The sequence below is a fragment of the Manis javanica genome, chromosome 10 (assembly GCF_040802235.1).
Source record: "Manis javanica isolate MJ-LG chromosome 10, MJ_LKY, whole genome shotgun sequence".
Lineage (NCBI taxonomy): Eukaryota > Metazoa > Chordata > Mammalia > Pholidota > Manidae > Manis > Manis javanica.
Genome location: NC_133165.1, coordinates 41,722,668 through 41,746,556, shown reverse-complemented (window position 1 = coordinate 41,746,556; position 23,889 = coordinate 41,722,668). Strand labels below are relative to the sequence as shown.

The 23,889-nt window shown below is 40.1% G+C and overlaps 1 protein-coding gene across 9 annotated transcripts in view; it reads left to right on the top strand.

The window, feature by feature from the left end:
- The window catches only part of LOC108394392 (S-adenosyl-L-methionine-dependent tRNA 4-demethylwyosine synthase TYW1), a 343,841-nt gene that overhangs the window by 10,724 nt on the left and 309,228 nt on the right, over positions 1–23,889 (top strand). For 7 of the 9 annotated variants that reach the window (XM_037002495.2, XM_037002494.2, XM_073215220.1 and 4 more), the window contains exon 6: positions 5,307–5,594. The exons of the other annotated variants lie outside the window; for them this stretch is intronic. In XM_037002495.2, the coding sequence (XP_036858390.1) occupies positions 5,307–5,594 (288 nt within the window). The remainder of the gene's footprint in view (positions 1–5,306; positions 5,595–23,889) is intronic. 9 annotated transcript variants of the gene reach the window in all.

Sequence of the window (23,889 nt, the reverse complement as noted above, 5' to 3'; positions counted from 1 at the left end):
TGTTTGTGTCCTCTTTAATTTCTCTTAAGAGTGTCTTGTAGTTTTCAGGGTATATGTCTTTCACCTCCTTGGTAAGGTTTATTCCTAAGTATTTTATTCTTTTTGATGCAATTGTGAATGGAATTGTTTTCCTGATTTCTCTTTCTATTAGTTCATTGTTAGTGTATAGGAAAGCCACAGATTTCTGTGTGTTAATTTTGTATCCTGCAACTTTGCTGTGTTCCGATATCAGTTCTAGTAGTTTTGGAGTGGAGTCTTTAGGGTTTTTTATGTACAATATCATGTCATCTGCAAGTAGTGACAGTTTGACTTCTTCTTTACCAATCTGGATTCCTTGTATTTCTTTGTTTTGTCTAATTGCCATGGCTAGGACCTCCAGTACCATGTTGAATAACAGTGGTGAGAGTGGGCATCCCTGTCTTGTTCCCAATCTCAGAGGAAAAGCTTTCAGCTTCTCACTGTTCAGTGTGATGTTGGCTGTGGGTTTGTAATATATGGCCTTCATTGTGTTGAGGTAACTGCCCTCTCTACCCACTTTGTTGAGAGTTTTTATCATGAATGGATGTTGAATTTTGTCGAATGCTTTTTGAGCATCTATGGAGATGATCATGTTGTTTTTGTCCTTTTTGTTTATGTGGTGGATGATGTTGATGGATTTTTGAATGTTGTATCATCCCTGCATCCCTGGGATGAATCCCACTTGTTCATGATGTATGATCCTTTTGATGTATTTTGGAATTTGGTTTGTTAATATTTTGTTGACTATTTTTGTATCTATGTTCATCAGGGATATTGGTCTATAGTTTTCTTTTTTGGTGGGGTCTTTGTCTGGTTTTGGTCTGGTTTGTTTGGTGTTGGCTTCATAGAATGAGTTTGGTGCTTTTCCCTCCTCTTCTATTTTTTGGAAAACTTTAAGGAGAATTGGAATTATATCTTCTCTGTATGTCTGATAAAATTCAGAGGTAAATCCATCTGGACTGCGGGTTTTGTTCTTGGATAGTTTTTTGATTACCACTTCAATTTCTTTGCTGGTAATTGGTTTGTTTAGATTTTGTGCTTCCTCCTTGGTCAGTCTTGGAAGGTTGTATTTTTCTAGAAAGTTGTCCATTTCTTCTAGGTTTTCCAGTTTGTTAGCATATAGGTTTTCATAGTAGTCTCTAATAATTCTTTGTATTTCTTTTGGGTCCATCGTGATGTTTCCTTTCTCATTTCTGATTCTGTTGATGTGTGTTGATTCTCTTTTTCTCTTAATAAGTCTGGCTAGAGGCTTATCTATTTTGTTTATTTTCTCGAAGAAACAGCTCTTGGTTTCATTGATTTTTTTCCTATTGTTTTATTCTACTCAATTTTATCTATTTTTTCTCTGATCTTTATTATGTCCCTCCTTCTGCTGACTTTAGGCCTCATTTGTTCTTTTCCAATTTTTATAATTGTGATGTTAGACTATGCATTTGGGTTTGTTCTTCCTTCAAATATGCCTGGATTGCTATATACTTTACTCTTAAGACTGCTTTTGCTGTATCCCACAGAAGTTGGGGCTTTGTGTTGTTGTCATTTATTTCCATATATTGCTGGATCTCCATTTTAATTTGGTTGTTGATCCATTGATTATTTAGGAGTGTGTTGTTAAGCCTCCATGTGTTTGTGAGCCTTTTTGCTTTCTTTGTACAATTTATTTCTAGTTTTATACCTTTGTGGTCTGAAAAATTGGTTGGTTGGATTTCAGTCTTTTGGTATTTACTGAGGCTCTTTTTGCGGCCTAGTAAGTGGTCTATTCTGGAGAATGTTCCATGTGCACTTGAAAAGAATGTGTATCCTGTTGCTTTTGGATGTAGAGTTCTATAGATGTCTATTAGGTCCATCTGCTCTATTGTGTTGTTCAGTGCCTCTGTGTCCTTACTTACTTTCTGTCTGGTAGATCTGTCGTTTGGAGTGAATGGTGTGTTGAAGTCTCCAAAAGTGAATGCATTGCATTCTATTTCCTCCTTTAGTTCTGTTAGTATTTGTTTCACATATGCTAGTGCTCCTGTGTTGGGTGCATATATATTTATAGTGGTTATATCCTCTTGTTGGACTGAGTCCTTTATCATTATGTAATGTCCTTCTTTATCTCTTGTTACTTTCTTTGTTTTGAAGTCTATTTTGTCTGATACTAGTACTTCAACACCTGCTTTTTTCTCCCTATTTTTTGCATGAAATATCTTTTTCCATCCCTTGACTTTTAGTCTGTGCATGTCTTTGGGTTTGAGGTGAGTCTCCTGTAAGCAGCATATAGATGGGTCTTGTTTTTTAATCCATTCAGTGACTATGTCTTTTGATTGGTGCATTCAGTCCATTTACATTTAGGGTGATTATCGATAGGTATCATTTCAGGCTTTAGATTCGTAGTTACCAAAGGTTCCAGGTTACTTTCCTTTCTATCTAAGAGTCTAACTTAACTCACTTAGTATGCTGTTACAAATACAATCTAAAGATTCTTTTCTATTTCTCTTCCTTTTTCTTTCTCCTTCATTCTTTATATATTAGGCATCATATTCTGTATTCTTTGTCTATCCCTTGATTGCACTTTGGGTATAGTTAATTTAATTTTGCACTTGCTTAGTAAGTAGCTGTTCTACTTTCTTTACTGTAGTTTTATTACCTGGTGGCAGGTATTAAACCTTAGGAACATTTTCATCTATAGCAGTCCCTCCAAAATAGACTGTAGAGATGGTTTGTGGGAGGTAAATTCTCTCAGCTTTTGCTTATCTGGAAAATCTTTAATCCCTCCTTCAAATTTAAATGATAATCTTGCCGGATAAAGTTATCTTGGTTCCAGGCCTTTCTGCTTCATGGCATTAAATACATCATGTCACTCCCTTCTGGCCTGTAAGGTTTCTGCTGAGAAGTCTGATGTTAGCCTGATGGGCTTTCCTTTGTATGTGATCTTATTTCCCTCTCTGGCTGCTTTTAGCAGTGTTTCCTTATCCTTGATCTTTCCCAATTTAATTACTGTGTGTCTTGGTGTTGTCTTCCTTAGGTGCCTTGTGTTTGGAGATCTGTGGATCTCTATGGCCTGAGAGACTATGTCCTTCCCCAGATTGGGGAAGTTTTCAGCAACTACCTCCTCAAAGACACTTTCCATCCCTTTCTCTCTTTCTTCTTTCTGGTATCCCTATAATGCGAATATTGTTCTGCTTGAATTGGTCACACAGTTCTCTCAGTATTTTTTAATTCTTAGAGATCCTTTTTTCTCTCTGTGCCTCAGCTTCTTTGTATTCCTCTTCTCTAGTTTCTATTTCATTTATTGTCTCCTCCACTGTATCCAACCTGCTTTTAATACCCTCCATTGTGCTCTTCAATGATTGGATCTCCAACCTGAATTCATTCCTGAGTTCTTGGATGCCTTTCCATACCTCCATTAGAATGTTGATGATTTTTATTTTGAACTCCCTTTCAGGAAGAGTCATGAGGTCCATATCATTTAAATCTTTCTTGGGAGTTGTATTAATAATTTTACTCTGGACAAGGTTCCTTTGGCGTTTCATGTTTGTATGTGGTGCCCTCTGGTGTCCCGAAGCTGTAGTCTCTGGAGCTGCTCAGCCCCTGAAGCAATGTCGGGGGTCGCAGAGGAGCGGTACTGGTGCCTGGGGGCAGAAAAGAGCTGTTCCCCGCCTCTCGGCTGCTGTGCCTGTCTCCACTGCCTGAGCCAGTGGGCCGGGCACACAGGTATAAGTTTTGTCCCAGAGCAGCCACTTATGGATCCCTGCTTTCCACAAGCAGCCAGAATCCCAGTTTCTCCAGGAACTCTTCCTGTATTAAGTTTCCAAACTGATAGTCATGCTAGTCTCATGGAAGCACCATGAAATGTAGGTTTGTGCTTCCAGCGTAGATATCTGGAGCTAGGTATTTGGCAGTCCCAAGCCTTCTACTGCCCCCCTGCTCCGTTTCTCTTCCCCCTGCCGGTGAGCTGGGGTGGGGTAGGGGCTCAGGTCCCCCAAGCTCTGGTACGTTACCCCGTTCGGTGAGGTCTGCTCTTTTCTCCTGGTGTGTGTAGTCGGATGCCGTCCTCTTTCCTGTTGCTCTCAGGATTAGTTGCGCCAACTGTATTTTCTAATCGTATCCAGTTTTAGGAGGAAGCCTCTGTCTCTCCTCTCACGCCGCCATCTTTAATCCTCTCTCTCAGTAACTTTTTACTGAATAAATTAATATGCCTCCTGTTGTTTAGTGTCCTAGTAGCTTGTGGTCATAGCCATTGAGTCCAGCCTCCTGTCCCCAGGCAGGACCTGGTGGGTGGAAGATCACTGGATCTTTGCAGTTTCTCAGTTGCCTGTTCTGTTGCTGAGCAACATTTACAGTTCAAGCTAACTCTTTATACAGTTGAACTGATTATCTTTTAATCATTAATTTTTAAAGGAAAACAAGAAAAACATTCACTTCCCTTTATGTAATAAAAAATTGTTTGGTTTTGTTTTCCTAGATCTTTTTCTAAATGAAGTTTACTTGGCTCCTTTTCTTTTGCATTCATTCTATTCTCTATGCTTAAAAAAAAAAAAAATGGAGCCTCTCAGTTTCTTGTGGTTCTAAAAATTAGAACTTTTTTATGTGTACCTCTCTGCAGATTTGGGCCCAGCTGGCTAACCTGTCTTTGGTAGAATGTGAGTAAAAGTGAAAGTGGAGATCTTTCCTTAAACTTGATTTCATTTGATTATTATATCGTGATGTGTATTTCCAAAGGAATTAGACAAAAAAAAAAAGATAAAGTTCAGATATATAAACATCTTGTTTAATGTCTGTCACTCAGGAAGCCTATTAAGTTTTTGAACTCTTAACTGTGCTTCTTGATAACCCCTGTACCTCAGCTTAATCATTTTATATTATAATAAAGTAAATTTTTGAGCTTCTGAAATCCTCAGTCTTGTCAAATGGGTTCTATTTGCACTTTGATAGTAGATAGGCTTTGGCCCCATAGGCTTTGTTACATTTCGGAACAAATGTATTTTGTTCATGAGTTATTTTATTCTGCCTGTGATTTAGAATAATAGTTTTCTATTATTTTTTTGATATTAACCCTTAGTTAATAAAAGGATTTGTCTATTTAAAAAAAAATCTTTTGCTGAATCTGATCAGACTGTATCAGCTGCAGCCCTGTGAGCCTGCTGCTTGGGCTGGAGGGCCTGAATGCAGCCCTTTTGGCTAAGCAGTTGCCTCTTCCTGTTAGCAGCTGGTGATGGGGGCCCCAGAGGAACTTTGAACTTTTGCAGAGCAGTCTGCAAACCTCTGATTTAGAGGATTGTGTTTTTAGTTCATCTGTCTTTTTCTTACAGGTTGGCAGAAATGTTGATAAGTGGCTTTGGATGCTCGGTGCTCATCGCGTAATGACTCGAGGGGAGGGTGACAGTGATGTGATTAAGAGCAAACATGGTAGCATTGAAGCTGACTTTGGATTTTGGAAGACCAAGTTTATCTCCTGGCTACAGGTGCTTCGGGAAGGAGAGAAAAAATCCTGTAGTGGCCACTGTAAGAAGGGCAAATGCAAATCTAATCAGCATGGCTCAGAGGAAATGGAGCCAGGGTCTCACACCCTAGAGGGATCACATCAGAGGGACCGGAAGGTATGTAGCCTTTGTGTCCATGTCTCACTGCCTTCGTCCTATGTTTGGAGATGCCGAACCCTACTGCTACCCCGAGAAATGATTTCATTGGCTTCTGGTTAGAAGGAAGATCTGAAACTCATGTGGTGGTGTTTGAGAGAGAGTGTGGCCTTTGGAGTTAAGCCCTTTTGTGCTGGATACTTTCCTATATCTCTTCTTTAATCGTTACATTGCTAGAGTTAATTTTTACTGCAGTTTGCAGGTTAGGAAACACAGGCCTGGAGAAGTTAAATATGCCCTAGGCTGAGCTTCTGTCTTTTTATCTCTAAAGCACGTATTCCTCCTGACCTCTTTCATTTAATGACTCTATTAATCACTCAAGTTAGAAGGTAGGCAGGTCATCCTGATAAATAAAATTTCTTCATTCCTCCCATTCTAAACATTCCTCTTCCTTCTTCAGATAACCCAGATCCATTGAAGCTCATGTCATCAGGCTATGTATCTTTAGCTGTCTTCACAGCTGCTGTCTTTTGGTTACTTGGTCACTTGTATCACTCAGGAACAACTCTATATTCTGACTCACTGTTTCACTCAGGAACAACGCTATATTCTGACTCACTGTTTTTCTCTCCACGCTTATTCCTGTCATTACTCTTTGTGACCAAATCATCATGTTGATTTTTCCACCACCCTGTCCTGCTTCTGGCCCTGACACCTCCAGCAACCATTTTCTTCATTGACCTTGGCCTCTTACTTTCATTGTCACCTCTGAAATTTCATGTTCCTATGACCTGAAATTCTGACCTCTTTCTGGTGCTCCTCAGTTTAAAATTTCTTTGATACCATGCCTTTTTCATTGGATAGTGAAAACTGCTTATTTCACTTCTGTCCTTACCCAGTTGAGGTTTTATACCCATTCTTTTATCAACATTGTCAATTGCCCTGCCTTCCACTCCGTTTTCTAACTCAACTGGCTAACCCCAAGCCAAGTTGAAACCTACTGTCTGCCTTCTGTTGCCTGCTACTCGCTGTCTGACCAGAGATTTGTGACTACAGGATCAAGTGTCTACTTAGACTGCCTGACAGTCTCCAACTTTCTCTTGTAAGTTCCCTTTCTCATTCTCCAAGATGACTGCTTAATACTCTCTCCCTCCCTCTTTCCCCCAGTTCTCATATGAAGTCATCTGAGGAGAATTCTCTTACAGTTCCCCATCTACACATCTTCACCGTCTTTTTTGCCCTAGAAAACCAAGTATCTGGGTCTTGCCAAAACTACTCTGTGCATGCTCTGGAATCAAGGAATCTGTTCCTTCATTTATCGTATCTCTTTTCCCTGCATTGTAATCTCTCCCTCTCTGCTATATATTTACAAATATATAAACATGCTCTGGAATCACTTGTGTTTAAACAAACAGAGAAAGCAAATAAATACTTATTTCTTTTGTTACATATCTTTCAGCTGCTGTTTCATTTTTTCTCTTCTTTCTAGTCAGTCTTTTGCTTACATTTGCTTATCTGCTCTTCAATTGATTCTTAATATTTTTTACAGTTAAAAAAAAATTAAAGTAAAATTCACATAACATAAAATTAACCATTTTATATGTGTATACATATAAATCCAGTGGTGTCTAGTACACTTACAATTTTGTGCAACCACTAAGTACCTCTGCCAAATTCCAGTACCTTTGCATCACCTCAGAAGAAAGCACCTTACTCACTAAGCAGTCACTTGTCACTTCCTTTCCTCCAGCCCTGCATCCTCCTATCTGCTTTCTGTCTCTATGGGTTTACTTATGATGAATATTTTATACAAATGGAATCATATAATATGTGACATATTGTGTCTGGCTGCTTTGGAGGTTCATCCATGCTGTAGCATGTATCAGTACTTCATTCCTTTTTATGACTGAATAATCCAATATATGGATATATAGCATTTTGGTGGTACATTTATCTATCTGTTGATGAGCATTTTGATTATTTCCACCTTTGGTTACTGTGAGTAGTGCTCTTCTGTCATTCATGTACAAGTATTTGTTTGAGTAACTTTTCAATTCTTTTGGGTATATATGAGAATGGAATTGCTGGGCCATATGGTAATTCTATGTTTAACTCTTTGAGGTACCACCAGACTGTTTTGCACAGCTGCAGTACATTTTACATTTCCGCCAGTAATGTATGAGGGTTTCAATTTCTCCACATCCTTGCCAACACTTATTTATTTATCTATTTATTATTTATTTATTTATTGCCATCCTATTCAGTATGAAGTGGCATCTTCGTGTTTTGATTTGCATTTACCTCTAATGACTAATCGAGCATCTTTTTATGTTTATTGCCCTTTGTATATCCTCTTTGAGAAATGTCTATTCAAGTCCTTTGCCCATTTTTTAATTGGGTTGTCTGTCTTAGTAAGCAGATACATAATGTGCAAATATTTCCCCCCATATAGACTTTTTTTTCACTTGATTGTGTCCTTTGACATGCTAAAGTTTTGATCCTTTGAAGTCTAATTATTTGTATTTTGTCATTTTGCTGTTAGGTTTACATATATGAATCCATTTTTGTTCCTTAATTTCTCCATTATTGCCTTATTTTGTGTTGTTTTGATTTTTGATTCCATTCTCATTTCCATTTCTGTTCATTTTTTTCCTCTTAATTGCTTATTTATTTACATGTCCACAGACCTATACATATATCTTTTTTTTGTTATCATTAATCTACAATTACATAAAGAATATTATGTTTACTAGGCTACCCCCTTCACTAGGTCCCCCCCCACACACCATTACAGTCACTGTACATCAGTGTAGTAAGAGGCTGTAGAATCACTATTTGTCTTCACTGTGTTGCACAGCCCTCCCCATGCACCCCTCTACATGCTAATTATATATGCTAATAGTAATAACCCCTTTCTTTTTCCCTGCCCATCACCCTCCCTTCCCACCCATCCTCCCCAGTCCCTTTCCTTTGGTAACCATTTGTCCATTCTTGGGTTCTGTGATTCTGCTGCTGTTTTGTTCCTTCAGTTTTTCTTTATTCTTATACTCCACATATGAGTGAAATCATTTGGTACTTGTCTCTCTCTGCCTGGCTTATTTCACTGGGCATAATACCCTCTAGCTCCATCCATGTTGTTGCGAATGGTAGGATCTGTTTTTTTCTTATGGCTGGGTAATATTCCATTGTGTATATGTACCACATCTTCTTTATCCATTCATCTACTGATGGACATTTAGGTTGCTTCCATATTTTGGCTATTGTAAATAGTGCTGCAATAAACAGGGGTACATCTGTCTTTTTCAATCTGGGCTGCTGCATTCTTAGGGTAAATTCCTAGAAGTGGAATTCCTGGGTCAAATGGTGTGTCTGTTTTGGGCTTTTTGAGGAACCTCCATACTGCTTTCCATAACGGTTGAACTAATTTACATTCCCACCAGCAGTGTAGGAGGGTTCCCCTTTCTCCACAGCCTTGCCAACATGTGTTGTTGTTTGTCTTTTGGATGGTGGCGATCCTTACTGGTGTGAGTTGATACCTCATTGTGGTTTTAATTTGCATTTCTCTGATGACTAGTGATGTGGAGCATCTTTTCATGTGTCTGTTGGCCATCTGAATTTCTTCTTTGGAGAACTGTCTGTTCAGCTCCTCTGCCCATTTTTTAATTGGATTATTTGCTTTTTGTTTGTTGAGGTGCGTGAGCTCTTTATATATTTTGGATGTCAACCCTTTATCGGATCTGTCATTTATGAATATATTCTCCCATACTGTAGGGTATCTTTTTGTTTTATTGATGGTGTCCTTTGCTGTATAGAAGATTTTCAGCTTGATATAGTCCCACTTGTTCATTTTTCCTTGCCCCGGGAGATATGTTCATGATTAAGTCACTCATGTTTATGTCCAAGAGATTTTTGCCTATGTTTTTCTCTAGGAGTTTTATGGTTTCATGACTTACATTTAGGTCTTTGATCCATTTTGAATTTTCTTTTGTGTATGGGTTAGAAAGTGATCCAGTTTCATTCTCTTACATATAGCTGTCCAGTTTTGCCAGCACCATCTGTTGAAGAGACTGTCATTTCCCCATTGTATGTCCATGGCTCCTTTATCATATATTAATTGACCATATATGTTTGGGTTAATGTCTGGAGTCTCTAATCTGTTCCACTGGTCTGTGGGTCTGTTCTTGTGCCATTACCAAACTGTCTTGATTACCGTGGCTTTGTAGTAGAGCTTGAAGTTGGGGAGTGAGATCCCCGCCACTGTATTCTTCCTTCTCAGGATTGCTTTGGCTATTCGGGGTCTTTGGTGTTTCCATGTGAATTTTTAAACTATTTGTTCCTGTTCGTTGAAGAATGTTGTTGGTAATTTAATAGGGATTGCATCGAATCTATGTATTGCTTTGGGCAGGATGGCCATTTTGATTATATTAATTCTTCTTAGCCAGGAGCATGGGATGATTTTCCATTTGTTCGTGTCCTCTTTAATTTCTCTTAAGAGTGTCTTGTAGTTTTCAGGGTATAGGTCTTTCACTTCCATGGTTAGGTTTAATCCTAGGTATTTTATTCTTTTTGATGCAATTGTGAATGGAATTGTTTTCCTGATTTCTCTTTCTATTAGTTCATTGTTAGTGTATAGGAAAGCCACAGAATTCTGTGTGTTAATTTTGTATCCTGCAACTTTGCTGTGTTCCGATATCAGGTCTAGTAGTTTTGGAGTGGAGTCTTTAGGGTTTTTTTTTGTTTTTTTTTTTTTGTTTTTTTTTTTTTTTTTTTTTTTTGTTTTTTTTTTTTTTTTTTTTGAGAGGGCATCTCTCATATTTATTGATCAAATGGTTGTTAACAACAATAAAATTCAGTATAGGGGGGTCAATGCTCAATGTACAATCATTAATCCATCTCAAGCCTAATTCTCGTCAGTCTCCAATCTTCTGAAGCATAACGAACAAGTTCTTACATGGTGAACGAATTCTTACAGAGTGAATAAATTCTTACATGGTGAACAGTACAAGGGCAGTCATCACAGAAACTTTCGGTTTTGATCATGCAATATGACCTATAAACCATCAGGTGAAATATGAATATTCATTTGATTTTTGTACTTGATTTATATGTTGATCCCACATTTCTCCTATTATTATTATTATTTTTATTTTTAATAAAATGCTGAAGTGGTAGGTAGATGCAAGATAAAGGTAGAAAACATAGTTTAGTGCTGTAAGAAGGCAAATGTAGATGATCAGATGATCAGGTGTGTGCCTATGGACTAAGTATTAATCCAGGCTAGACAAGGGCAGCAAGACATCCACGGATGCAGAAGATTTCTCTCAAAGCAGGGGGGGTGAGGTTCTGAGCCTCACCTCTGTTGATCCCCAAATTCTCACCTGATGGCCCCCCTGCGACTGTGCCTGTCTTAGGTTGTTCCTCCCTTGAGGAATCTTACCCGTCTCTGGCTAACCAGTCATCTTCCGGGGCCATACAGGGAAATGTAAAGTTGGTAAGTGAGAGAGAAGCCATATTGTTTGCAAAGGTTAGCTTTTTACTTCTTTGCAGATTTATGCCCTGTGGCTTCTATGCCCAGCACTTGTCTCGAGGTATCTTTACCACCTGGAGGAATTATGATACTCGGTAAATTCGATATGAGGCACGAATTCTATTTAAAGTTTGTAATTAGGAAGGAAGAAGAAAAGCTATAGATGTAGCATATGAAGGAAACTTGGGAGGATTGATTATTTCTTTGACATATCTTCTTGTATAGTACCTTAAGTATGTATAGGTTTTAAACTACTAACTAATTTGCACACACATATTGACATAATAGGAATACGGTGACATAAACAAAGCAAATCTATAATTACCAGCCATCTCCAGTGAAGCCAAGAAAACCATTTAGGCACCCTAGGCATTTGTGAAAATTTATCTATGATATGATGGATATTTTCCAACTGTACTTGAACCATCAGACAAATTAAAGCAGCCCATTTCTGGGATCTGTTCACATCCCATATGTTCTTTTAACCATAGATAGTCTATAGTCATGAGATTTTGGGGTGCTACAACTTGCACCCCTCCCAACTCCTGGTTGAGTTCCAACAGTACAGATCCAGTCAAATTCGTTGTCTCACTGTATGCACATGCCAGCCTAGACATCTCCCTCCTCCTTCTTATGGCAAGTCCAGGAGATGGTGGGCTGGATGCAGCCACAACCGCAGCATCGTCCGGATCCCTGTGGAGGCTTTTTGATGATCATCCCCCGGCACGAGTCCTCCAGAGAGTGCTGATGCCGGAAGCTCCTCCTCATATCGTATCTTAGTTCATTTTCTGGGTATCCAAGCTAGGCCTTGATCTTCTGCGTAGAAACAAACAGACCCTTTGCCCACACTTTGACATGCCCTCTATACCACTGTGCAGAACTCATTGGAGGTCAGCACACAGTAACTGCTTTTTTTTTTTTTTTTTAATTAAGAGAAAGGAATATTATCAGAAAAGAGTACCTCCATAGCTGATCATCTGACACCCTTTAAGTGATCAACATTAAGGATATTTAAAGCATGCGTTGATCTTTGATTTACCAATAGTTTTATCCTGTTAAGGAGTAATCCCCCTTTTCTTTCTTTCTTTCTTTTTTTTTTTTTTAAATTTTTAATCTACACTTACCTGAAGAATACTATGTTTACTATGCTCTCCCCTATATCAGGTCCCCCCTAACAACCACATTACGGTTACTGTCCATCAGCTTAGCAAAATGTTGTAGAGTCACTACTTGTCCTCTCTGTGTTGTGCAGCCCACCCTCCCCTTTCTCCCTCCCCCCCATGCATGCTAATCTTAATACCCCCCTTCTTCTTCCCCCCCCTTATCCCTCCCTGCCCACCCATCCTCCCCAGTTCCTTTCCCTTTGGTACCTGTTAGTCCATTTTTGGGTTCTGTAATTCTGCTGCTGTTTTGTTCCTTCAGTTTTTCCTTTGTTCCTATACTCCTCAGATGAGTGAAATCATTTGGTATTTCTCTTTCTCCGCTTGGCTTATTTCACTGAGCATAATACTCTCCAGCTCCATCCATGTTGCTGCAAATGGTTGGATTTTTCCACTTCTTATGGCTGAGTAGTATTCCATTGTGTATATGTACCACATCTTCTTTATCCATTCATCTACAGATGGACATTTAGGTTGCTTCCAATTCTTGGCTATTGTAAATAGTGCTGCGATAAACATAGGAGTGCATCTGTCTTTCTCAAACTTGATTGCTGCGTTCTTAGGGTAAATTCCTAGGAGTGGAATTCCTGGGTCAAATGGTAGGTCTGTTTTGAGCATTTTGATGCACCTCCATACTGCTTTCCACAATGGTTGAACTAATTTACATTCCCACCAGCAGTGTAGGAGGGTTCCCCTTTCTCCACAGCCTCGCCAACATTTGTTGTTGTTTGTCTTTTGGATGGCAGCTATCCTTACTGGTGTGAGGTGATACCTCATTGTAGTTTTAATTTGCATTTCTCTGATAATTAGCGATGTGGAGCATCTTTTCATGTGTCTCTTGGCCATCTGTATTTCTTTTTTGGAGAACTGTCTGTTCAGTTCCTCTGCCCATTTTTTAATTGGATTATTTGTTTTTTGTTTGTTGAGGCGTGTGAGCTCTTTATATATTCTGGACGTCAAGCCTTTATCAGATCTGTCATTTTCAAATATATTCTCCCATACTGTAGGGTTCCTTTTTGTTCTATTGATGGTGTCTTTCGCTGTACAGAAGCTTTTCAGCTTAATGTAGTCCCACTTGCTCATTTTTGCTGTTGTTTTCCTTGCCCGGGGAGATATGTTCAAGAAGAGATCACTCATGTTTATGTCTAAGAGGTTTTTGCCTATGTTTTTTTCCAAGAGTTTAATGGTTTCATGACTTACATTCAGGTCTTTGATCCATTTTGAGTTTACCTTTGTATATGGGGTTAGACAATGGTCCAGTTTCATTCTCCTACATGTAGCTGTCCAGTTTTGCCAGCACCATCTGTTGAAGAGACTGTCATTTTGCCATTGTATGTCCATGGCTCCTTTATCAAATATTAATTGACCATATATGTTTGGGTTAATTTCTGGGGTCTCTAATCTGTTCCACTGGTCTGTGGCTCTGTTCTTGTGCCAGTACCAAATTGTCTTGATTACTATGGCTTTGTAGTAGAGCTTGAAGTTGGGGAGTGAGATCCCCCCTACTTTATTCTTCTTTTTCAGGATTGCTTTGGCTATTCGGGGTCTTTGGTGTTTCCATATGAATTTTTGAATTATTTGTTCCAATTCATTGAAGAATGTTGCTGGTAATTTGAGAGGGATTGCATCAAATTTGTATATTGCTTTCGGCAGGATGGCCATTTTGACGATATTAATTCTTCCTAGCCATGAGCATGGGATGAGTTTCCATTTATTAGTGTCCCCTTTAATTTCTCTTAAGAGTGACTTGTAGTTTTCAGAGTATAAGTCTTTCACTTCCTTGGTTAGGTTTATTCCTAGGTATTTTATTCTTTTTGATGCAATGGTGAATGGAATTGTTTTCCTGATTTCTCTTTCTATTGATTCGTTGTTAGTGTATAGGAAAGCTACAGATTTCTGTGTGTTGATTTTGTATCCTGCAACTTTGCTGTATTCCGATATCAGTTCTAGTAGTTTTGGAGTGGAGTCTTTAGGGTTTTTTATGTACAGTATCATATCATCTGCAAATAGTGACAGTTTAACTTCTTCTTTACCAATCTGGATTCCTTGTATTTCTTTGTTTTGTCTGATTGCCGTGGCTAGGACCTCCAGTACTATGTTAAATAACAGTGGGGAGAGTGGGCATCCCTGTCTGGTTCCCGATCTCAGTGGAAATGCTTTCAGCTTCTCGCTGTTCAGTATAATGCTGGCTGTGGGTTTATCATATATGGCCTTTATTATGTTGAGGTACTTGCCCTCTATTCCCATTTTGCTGAGAGTTTTTATCATGAATGGATGTTGAATTTTGTCAAATGCTTTTTCAGCATCTATGGAGATGATCATGTGGTTTTTGTCTTTCTTTTTGTTGATGTGGTGGATGATGTTGATGGATTTTCGAATGTTGTACCATCCTTGCATCCCTGGGATGAACCCCACTTGGTCATGGTGTATGATCCTTTTGATATACTGTTGAATTCTGTTTGCTAATATTTTATTGAGTATTTTTGCATCTACGTTCATCAGGGATATTGGTCTGTAATTTTCTTTTTTGGTGGGGTCTTTGCCTGGTTTTGGTATTAGGGTGATGTTGGCTTCATAGAATGAGTTTGGGAGTATTCCCTCTTCTTCTATTTTGTGGAACACTTTAAGGAGAATGGGTATTATGTCTTCTCTGTGTGTCTGATAAAATTCCGAGGTAAATCCGTCCGGCCCCGGGGTTTTGTTCTTGGGTAGTTTTTTGATTACTGTTTCAATTTCTTTGCTTGTAATTGGTTTGTTTAACTTTTGTGTTTCTTCCTTGGTCAGTCTTGGGAGGTTGTATTTTTCTAGGAAGTTGTCCATTTCTTCTAGGTTTTCCAGCTTGTTGGCATATAGGTTTTCATAGTAGTCTTTAATAATTCTTTGTATTTCTGTGGAGTCTGTCGTGATTTTTCCATTCTCATTTCTGATTATGTTGATTTGTGTTGACTCTCTTTTTCTCTTAATAAGTTGGGCTAGAGGCTTATCTATTTTGTTTATTTTCTCAAAGAACCAGCTCTTGGTTTCGTTGATTTTTGCTATTGTTTTATTCTTCTCAATTTTGTTTATTTCTTCTCTGATCTTTATTATGTCCCTCCTTCTGCTGACTTTAGGCCTCATTTGTTCTTCTTTTTCCAGTTTTAATAATTGTGATGTTAGACTATTCATTTGGGATTGTTCTTCCTTCTTCAAGTGTGCCTGGATTGCTATATACTTTCCTCTTAAGACTGCTTTCGCTGCGTCCCACAGAAGTTGGGGCTTAGTGTTGTTGTTGTCATTTGTTTCTATATATTCCTTGATCTCTATTTTGATTTGTTCATTGATCCATTGATTATTTAGTAGCATGTTGTTAAGCCTCCATGTGTTTGTGAGCCTTTTTGTTTTCTTTGTAGAATTTATTTCTACTTTCATACCTTTGTGGTCTGAAAAATTGGTTGGTAGAATTTCAATATTGTGGAATTTACTGAGGCTCTTTTTGTGAGCTAGTATGTGGTCTATTCTGGAGAATGTTCCATGTGCACTTGAGAAGAATGTATATCCTGTTGCTTTTGGATGTAAAGTTCTATAGATGTCTATTAGGTCCATCTGTTCTAGTGTGTTGTTCAGTGCCTGTGTGTCTTTACTTATTTTCTGCCCGGTGGATCTATCCTTTGGGGTGAGTGGTGTGTTGAAGTCTCCTACAATGAATGCATTGCAGTCTATTTCCCTCTTTAGTTCTGTTAGTATTTGCTTCACATATGCTGGTGCTCCTGTATTGGGTGCATATATATTTAGAATGGTTATATACTCTTGTTGGACTAAGCCCTTTATCATTATGTAGTGGCCTTCTTTATCTCTTGTTACTTTCTTTGTTTTGAAGTCTATTTTGTCTGATATTAGTACTGCAACCCCTGCTTTCTTCTCACTGTTGTTTGCCTGAAATATGTTTTTCCATCCCTTGACTTTTAGTCTATGCTTATCTTTGGGTTTAAGGTGAGTTTCTTGTAAGCAGCATATAGATGGGTCTTGCTTTTTTATCCATTCTATTACTCTATGTCTTTTGATTGGTGCATTAAGTCCATTTACATTTAGGGTGACTATTGAAAGATATGTACTTATTGCCATTGCAGGCTTTAGATTCGTGGTTACCAAAGGTTCAAGGTTAGCTTCTTTAGTATCTTACTGCCTAACTTAGCTCGCTTATTGAGCTGTTATATACACTGTCTGGAGAGTCTTTTCTTCTCTCCCTTCTTATTCCTCCTCCTTCCTTCTTCATATGTTGTGTGTTTTGTTCTGTGCTCTTTTTAGGGGTGCTCCCATCTAGAGCAGTCCCTGTAGGATGCCCTGTAGAGGTGGTTTGTGGGAAGCAAATTCCCTCAGCTTTTGCTTGTCTGGGAATTGTTTGATCCCACCATCATATTTAAATGATAGTCGTGCTGGATACAGTATCCTTGGTTCAAGGCCCTTCTGTTTCATTGCATTAAGTATATCATGCCATTCTCTTCTGGCCTGTAGGGTTTCTGTTGAGAAGTCTGATGTTAGCCTGATTGGTTTTCCTTTATAGGTGACCTTTTTCTCTCTAGCTGCCTTTAAAACTCTTTCCTTGTCCTTGATCCTTGCCATTTTAATTATTATGTGTCTTGGTGTTGTCCTCCTTGGATCCTTTCTGTTGGGGGTTCTGTATAATTCCATGGTCTGTTCGATTATTTCCTCCCCCAGTTTGGGGAAGTTTTCAGCAATTATTTCTTCAAAGACACTTTCTATCCCTTTTCCTCTTTCTTCCTCTTCTGGTATCCCTATAATACGAATGTTTTTCCTTTTGTATTGGTCACATATTTCTCTTAGTGTTGTTTCATTCCTGGAGATCCTTTTATCTCTCTCTATGTCAGCTTCTATACGTTCCTGTTCTCTGGCTTCTATTCCTTCAATGGCCTCTTGCATCTTATCCATTCTGCTTATAAATCCTTCCAGGGATTGTTTCACTTCTGTGATCTCTTTCCTGACATCTGTGATCTCCTTCCGGACTTCATCCCACTGCTCTTGCATTTTTCTCTGCATCTCATCCCACTGCTCTTGCATTTTTCTCTGCATCTCATCCCATTGCTCTTGCATTTTTTTCTGCATCTCTGTCAGCATGTTTATGATTTTTATTTTGAATTCTTTTTCAGGAGGACTAGTTAGGTCTGTCTCCTTCTCAGGTGTTGTCTCTGTGATCTTTGTCTGCCTGTAGTTTTGCCTTTTCATGGTGATAGAGATAGTCTGCAGAGCTGGTACAAGTAACCGCTGGAAGAGCTTCCCTTCTTGTTGGTTTGTAGCCTTTTCCTGGGAGAATAGCGACCTCTAGTTGCTTGTGCTGGGCAGCTGTGCGCAGACAGGGCTTCTGCTTCCTGCCCAGTTGCTTTGGGGTTTATCTCCACTGTTGCTGTGGGCTTGGCCTGGCTGGGGCTGTTCCTCCAAAATGGTGGAGCCCCGTTAGAGGGGGAGCAGCCAGGAGACTATTTATCTCCGTAAGGGGCCTCTGTGCTCCCTGCTGCCCAGGGGGTTAGAGTGCCCAGAGATCCCCAGATTCCCTGCTTCTGGTCTAAGTGACCTGTCCTGCCCCTTTAAGATTTCCAAAAAGCACTCTCCAAACCAAAACAACAACAGCAACAATGAGAGAGGGAACAGAAAGGAAAAAAAAAAGAAAAAACACGCGATTTTTTTTTTTTTCCTCAGGTGCCGGTCCCAGGCACCCGCGCACTGGTCCTGCTGCCCTGTCTCCCTAGCACCAGGGTCCCTGTCCTTTCAAGGCTTCCAAAAAGCACCCACCCACCGGTCCCGCAGGGAAGGAACGCTCAATATTCTTGGTCCTCAGGCACTGGTCCCACGCACCCGCTCACCAGTCCCGCCGCCCTGCCTCCCTAGCACCGGGGTCCCTGTCCCTTCAAGGCTTCCAAAAAGCACTTGGCAAAAAGAGAGAAAAAAAAGGGGAAAAACGCGCGATTTCTTCCGTCCTCAGGTGCTGGTCTCAGGCACCCACCCACCGGTCCCACAGGGAAAAATGCGGGATATTCTTTGTCCTCAGGTGCCGGTCCCAGGCACCCGCTCACCAGTCCCGCCGCCCTGCCTCCCTAGCACCGGGGTCCCTGTCCCTTTTAGGCTTCCAAAAAGCACTCGCAGAAAAGAGAAAAAAAAAAAGGGGAAAAACGCGCGATTTCCTCTGTCCTCAAGTGCCGGTCTCAGGCACCCGCCCACCGGTCCCGCAGGGAAAAACGGGGGATATTCTTTGTCCTCAGGCGCCGGTCCCAGCCACCCGCTCACCAGTCCCGCCACCGTGCCTCCCTAGCACTGGGGTCCCCGTCCCTTCAAGGCTTCCAAAAAGCGCTTGCCAAAAAGAGAAAAAAAAAAAGGGGAAAAACGCGCGACCTCCTCCGTCCTCAGGCACCGGTCTCAGGCACCCGCCCCCAGGTCTCGCAGGGAGAAACGCGGGATATTCTTTGTCCTCCGGCGCCGTTCCCAGGCACCTCCTCACCGGTCCCGCCACCCTGCCTCCCCAGCAACGGGGGCCCGTCCCTCTAAGGCTTCCAAAAAGCGCTCGCCAAAAAAAAAAACTGCTCCGGTTTCTCTCCACCCGCCGGGAGCCGGGGGGAGGGGTGCTCGGGTCCCGCCGGGCTGGGGCTTATATCTTACCCCCTTCACAAGGCGCTGGGTTCTTGCAGGTGTGGATGTGGTCTGGATGTTGTCCTGTGTCCTGTGGTCTCTATTTTAGGAAGATTTTTCTTTGTTATATTTTCATAGCTCTATGTGTTTTTGGGAGGAGATTTCCACTGCTCTACTCACGCCGCCATCTTGGCTCCCGCCTCGTCTTTAGGGTTTTTTATGTACAATATCATGTCATCTGCAAATAGTGACAGTTTAACTTATTCTTTACCAATCTGGAGTCCTTGTATTTCTTTGTTTTGTCTAAGTGTTGTGTCTAAGACCTCCAGTCCTATGTTAAATAACAGTGGGGAGAGTGGGCATCCCTGTCTTGTTCCCGATCTCACAGTAAAAGGTTTCTGCCTCTCGCTGTTAAGTATGATGTTAGCTGTGGGTTTATCATAGATGGCCTTTATTATGTTGAGGTACTTTCCCTCCATGCCCATTTTGTTGAGAGTTTTTATCATGAATGGATGTTGAATTTTGTCAAATGCTTTTTCAACATCTATGGAGATGATCATGTGGTTTTTGTCTTTTGTTTTGTTGATGTGGTGGATGATGTTGATGGATTTTCGAATGTTGTACCATCCTTGCATCCCTGGGATGAATCCCACTTGGTCATGGTGTATGATCCTTTTGATGTATTTTTGAATTCGGTTTGCTAATAGTTTGTTGTGTATTTTTGTATCTACATTCATCAGGGATATAGGTCTGTAATTTTCTTTTTTGGTGGGGTCTTTGCCTGGTTTTGGTATTAGAGTGATGCTGGCTCCCTGGAATGAGTTTGGAAGTATTCCCTCCTCTTCTATTTTTTGGAAAACTTTAAGGAGAATGGGTATTATGTCTTCTCTGTATGTCTGATAAAATTCTGAGGTCAATCCATCTGGCCCAGGGGTTTTGTTCCTGGGTAGTTTTTTGATTACCACTTTAATTTCTTTGCTGGTAATTAGTTTGTTTCGATTTTCTGTTTCTTCCTTGGTCGGTCTTGGAAGGTTGTATTTTTCTAAGAAGTTGTCCATTTCTTCTAGGTTTTCCCGTTTGTTAGCATATAGGTTTTCATAGTAGTCTCTAATAATTCTTTGTATTTCTATGGGGTCCTTCATGATTTTTCTTTTCTAGTTTCTGATTCTGTTGATGTGTGTTGATTCTCTTTTTCTCTTAATAAGTCTGGCTAGAGGCTTATCTATTTTGTTTATTTTCTGAAAGAACCAGTTCTTGGTTTCATTGATTTTTTTCTATTGTTTTATTCTTTTGAATTTTATTAATTTCTTCTCTGGTCTTTATTATGTCCATCCTTCTGCTGATTTTAGGCCTCATTTGTTCTTCTTTTTCCAATTTCGATAATTGTCACATTAGGCTATTGATTTGGGATTGTTCTTCCTTCTTTAAATATGCCTGGATTGCTAATACTTTCCTCTTAAGACTGCTTTTGCTGTGTCCCACAGTAGTTGGGGCTCTGTGTTGTTGTTGTCATTTATTTCCATGTATTGCTTGATCTCTATTTTAATTTGGTAGTTGATCCATTGATGATTTAGGAGCATGTTGTTAAGCCTCCATGTGTTTGTGAGCCTTTTTGCTTTCTTTGTACAATTTATTTCTAGTTTTATACCTTTGTGGTCTGAAAAATTGGTTGGTTGGATTTCAGTCCTTTGGTATTTACTGAGGCTCTTTTTGTGGCCTAGTATGTGGTCTATTCTGGAGAATGTTCCATGTGCACCTGATAAGAATGTGTATCCTGTTGCTTTTGGATGTAGAGTTCTATAGATGTCTATTAGGTCCATCTGCTCTGTTGTGTTGTTCAGTGCCTCTGTGTCCTTACTTATTTTCTGCCTGGTGGATCTATCCTTTGGAGTGAGTGGTGTGTTGAAGTCTCCAAAAATGAATGCATTGCATTCTATTTCCTCCTTTAGTTCTGTTAGTATTTGTTTCACATATGCTAGTGCTCCTGTGTTGGGTGCATATATATTTATAATGGTTATATCCTCCTGTTGGACTGAGCCCTTTATCATTATGTAATGTCCTTCTTTCTCTCTTGTTACTTTCTTTGTTTTGAAGTCTATTTTGTCTGATACTAGTACTGCAACACTTGCTTTTTTCTCCCTGTTGTTTGTATGGAATATCTTTTTCCATCCCTTGACTTTTAGTCTGTGCATGTCTTTGGTTTGAGGTGGGTCTCTTGTAAGCCGCATATAGATGGGTCTTGCTTTTTTATCCATTCTGTTATTCTTTGTCTTTTGATTGGTGCATTCAGTCCATTTACATTTAGGGTGATTATTGAAAGATATGTACTTATTGCCATTGCATACTTTAGATTTGTGGTTACTAAAGGTTCAAGGTTAGATTCTTTAGTATCTTACTGCCTAACTTGCTTATTGAGCTATTGTAGACACTGTCTGGTGATTCTTTATTTCTCTCCCTTCTTATTCCTCCTCCTCCATTCTTTATATGTTGGGTGTTTTATTCTGTCCGCTTTTGTGTTTCCTTTAACTGCTTTTGTGGGTAGTTGATTTTATTTTTTGCCTTTGGTTAGTATTTGGTTGGTCTGCTTTCTTTGCTGTGATTTTATTTTCTCTGGTGACATCTGTTTAGTGTTAGGAGTGCTCCTGTCTAGAACAGTCCCTCTAAAATACCCTGCAGAGGTGGTTTGTGGGAGGGAAATTCCCTCAACTTTTGCTTGTCTGGGTATTGTTTAATCCCCCTTCCTTTTTAAATGATAATCGTGCTGGATACAGTATTCTTGGTTCAAGGCCCATCTGTTTCATTGCATTAAATGTATCATTTCTTTCTCTTCTGGCCTGTAAGGTTTCTCTTGAGAAATCTGATGATAACCTGATGGGTTTTCCTTTGTTGGTGACCTTTTTCCTCTCTCTAGCTGCCTTTAAAACTCTGTCCTTGTCCTTCATCTTTTCCATTTTAATTATTATGTGTCTTGGTGTTGTCCTCCTTGGGTCCCTTCTGTTGGGAGTTGTGTGTACTTCTGTGGTCTGATTGGTTATTTCCTCTCCCAGTTTGGGGAAGTTTTCAGCGTTTCTTCAAATACACTTTCTATCCCTTTTCCTCTCTCTTCTTCTTCTGGTACCCCTATAATGCGAATATTGTTCCGTTTGGATTGGTCACTCAGTCCTCTTAATATTGTTTCATTCGTGGAGATCCTTTTATCTCTGTGCATCAGCTTCTATGCGTTCCTGTTCGCTTGTTTGTATTCCATCAATGGCGTCTTGCATCTTATCCATTCTGCGTATAAATCCTTCCAGAGATTGTTTCATTTCTGCAATGTCCTTCCGGAAGTCTTCCCTTAGCTCTTGCATATTTCTCTGCAGCTCCATCAGCATGGTTATGACCTTTATTTTGAATTCTTTATCAGGGAGATTGGTTAGGTCTGCCTCCCCAGATTCCTTCTCAGGGGAGGATGTCTGGGTTAGTCTGGTTTGTATCAAATTTTTCAGCCTTTTCATGGCAATAGCGGTAGTTGCGGGAAAATGGTGCATATGTCAGCTGGGAGAACGTCCCTTCTTGCTGGTTTGTGGCCTTCTTCTCCTGGGAGAAGAGTGACCCCTAGAGGGTTGTGCTGGGCAGCTGCGTGCAGATGGGGTTTCTAATTATTGCCTGGCGGCTGTGAAATAAGCTCTGCCCTGCTGTCTCAGGCCGCTGGTCCACTATGGTGGAGTGGTATCGGAGGGGAAATGGGCGGGAGGCTGTTTATCTCCGTGATGGCCCTCCGAGCTGCATTGCCGCCCAGGGGGTTAGGGCGCCCGGAGTTCCCCAGGATTCCCAACTGCTGGGCTAAGTGTCCCAGTATGTTTCCGTCCAGCTGTTAGGTCCCTGTCCCTTTAAGTCTTTCAAAAAGCACTCCCTTTTCTTTGTCCCAGGGGTGCCAGCTGCAGGGACCCACTTGCAGGTTTTACTGTCCCATTTCCCTAGTATCCAGCACTGCACGCACTGTGTGTCTGTGCACCAGTGTGGATGGCTAGGGCTGGGTGTTCAGGAGTCCTGGGCTCTCTGTCCCTCCCTGCTCTGACTCCTTTCCTCCCGCCGGGATCTGGGGTGAGGGGTGCTCAGCTCCTGCCAGGCCACGGCTTGTATCTTGCCCAGTTCGCAAGGTGCTGGGTTCTCACAGGTGTAGAGGTAGCCTGGATGTTGTCCTTTATCTTCTGGTCTCTTTTAGGGATAGTTGTGTTTGTTGAATTTTCAAAAATATATATGGTTTCGGGAGGAGATTTCCACTCCTCTACTCATGCCGCCATCTTCGCTCTTCCCTTTCTGTTTATTTTTTAGTTTTTAACCTGGAGATTGCTGTTAACCTCTTTAACTTATAGTACCCTGTTTGAATTTATGCCACCTTAGTATACAACTGCTCTTATTCAGTGTTGTCCCTTCCCTTCTGTTATTGTTATCACAAATCACAACTTTATACATGGTGCCAATTAACATGGATTTATAGTTGTTTTAAGCATTTGTCTGTTAAATTTGTCTTTTAATTAAAGAAAAAAAGAGGAACTACAAACCAAAAGTAAAATAATACTGGCTTTTGTATTTTCCTGTGTAGTTATCTTTACCAGTGTTCTTTATTTCTTCAAATAAAATAATTTTATTTGATGCTTTGAGTCACTATCAGATGACCTTTTTATTTCTTTCTGAAGGACTTTTTAACACTTCTTGGAGGGCAGTTCTACTGGTAATGAACTTCTTCAGTTCTTGTTTACATAAGAATGTCTCCGTTTCCCTTTTAGCTTTGAAGGATGGCTTTGCTGGACATAGAATTCTTTGTTGACAGTTTTTATTTCAGTGGTTTAAATATGTTATCCCACTGCCTTCTGACCTCTTAAGATCCCTGATGAGAATCAGCTGCTAATCTTATCTTATTGAAGATCTCTTGTATAAGATGTGTTCCATCTCTCTTGCTGCTTTCAAGATTCTTTCTTTGTCATTGTCTTGATTATATATAATGTGTTTTGGTTTGGTTCTCTTTGAATTT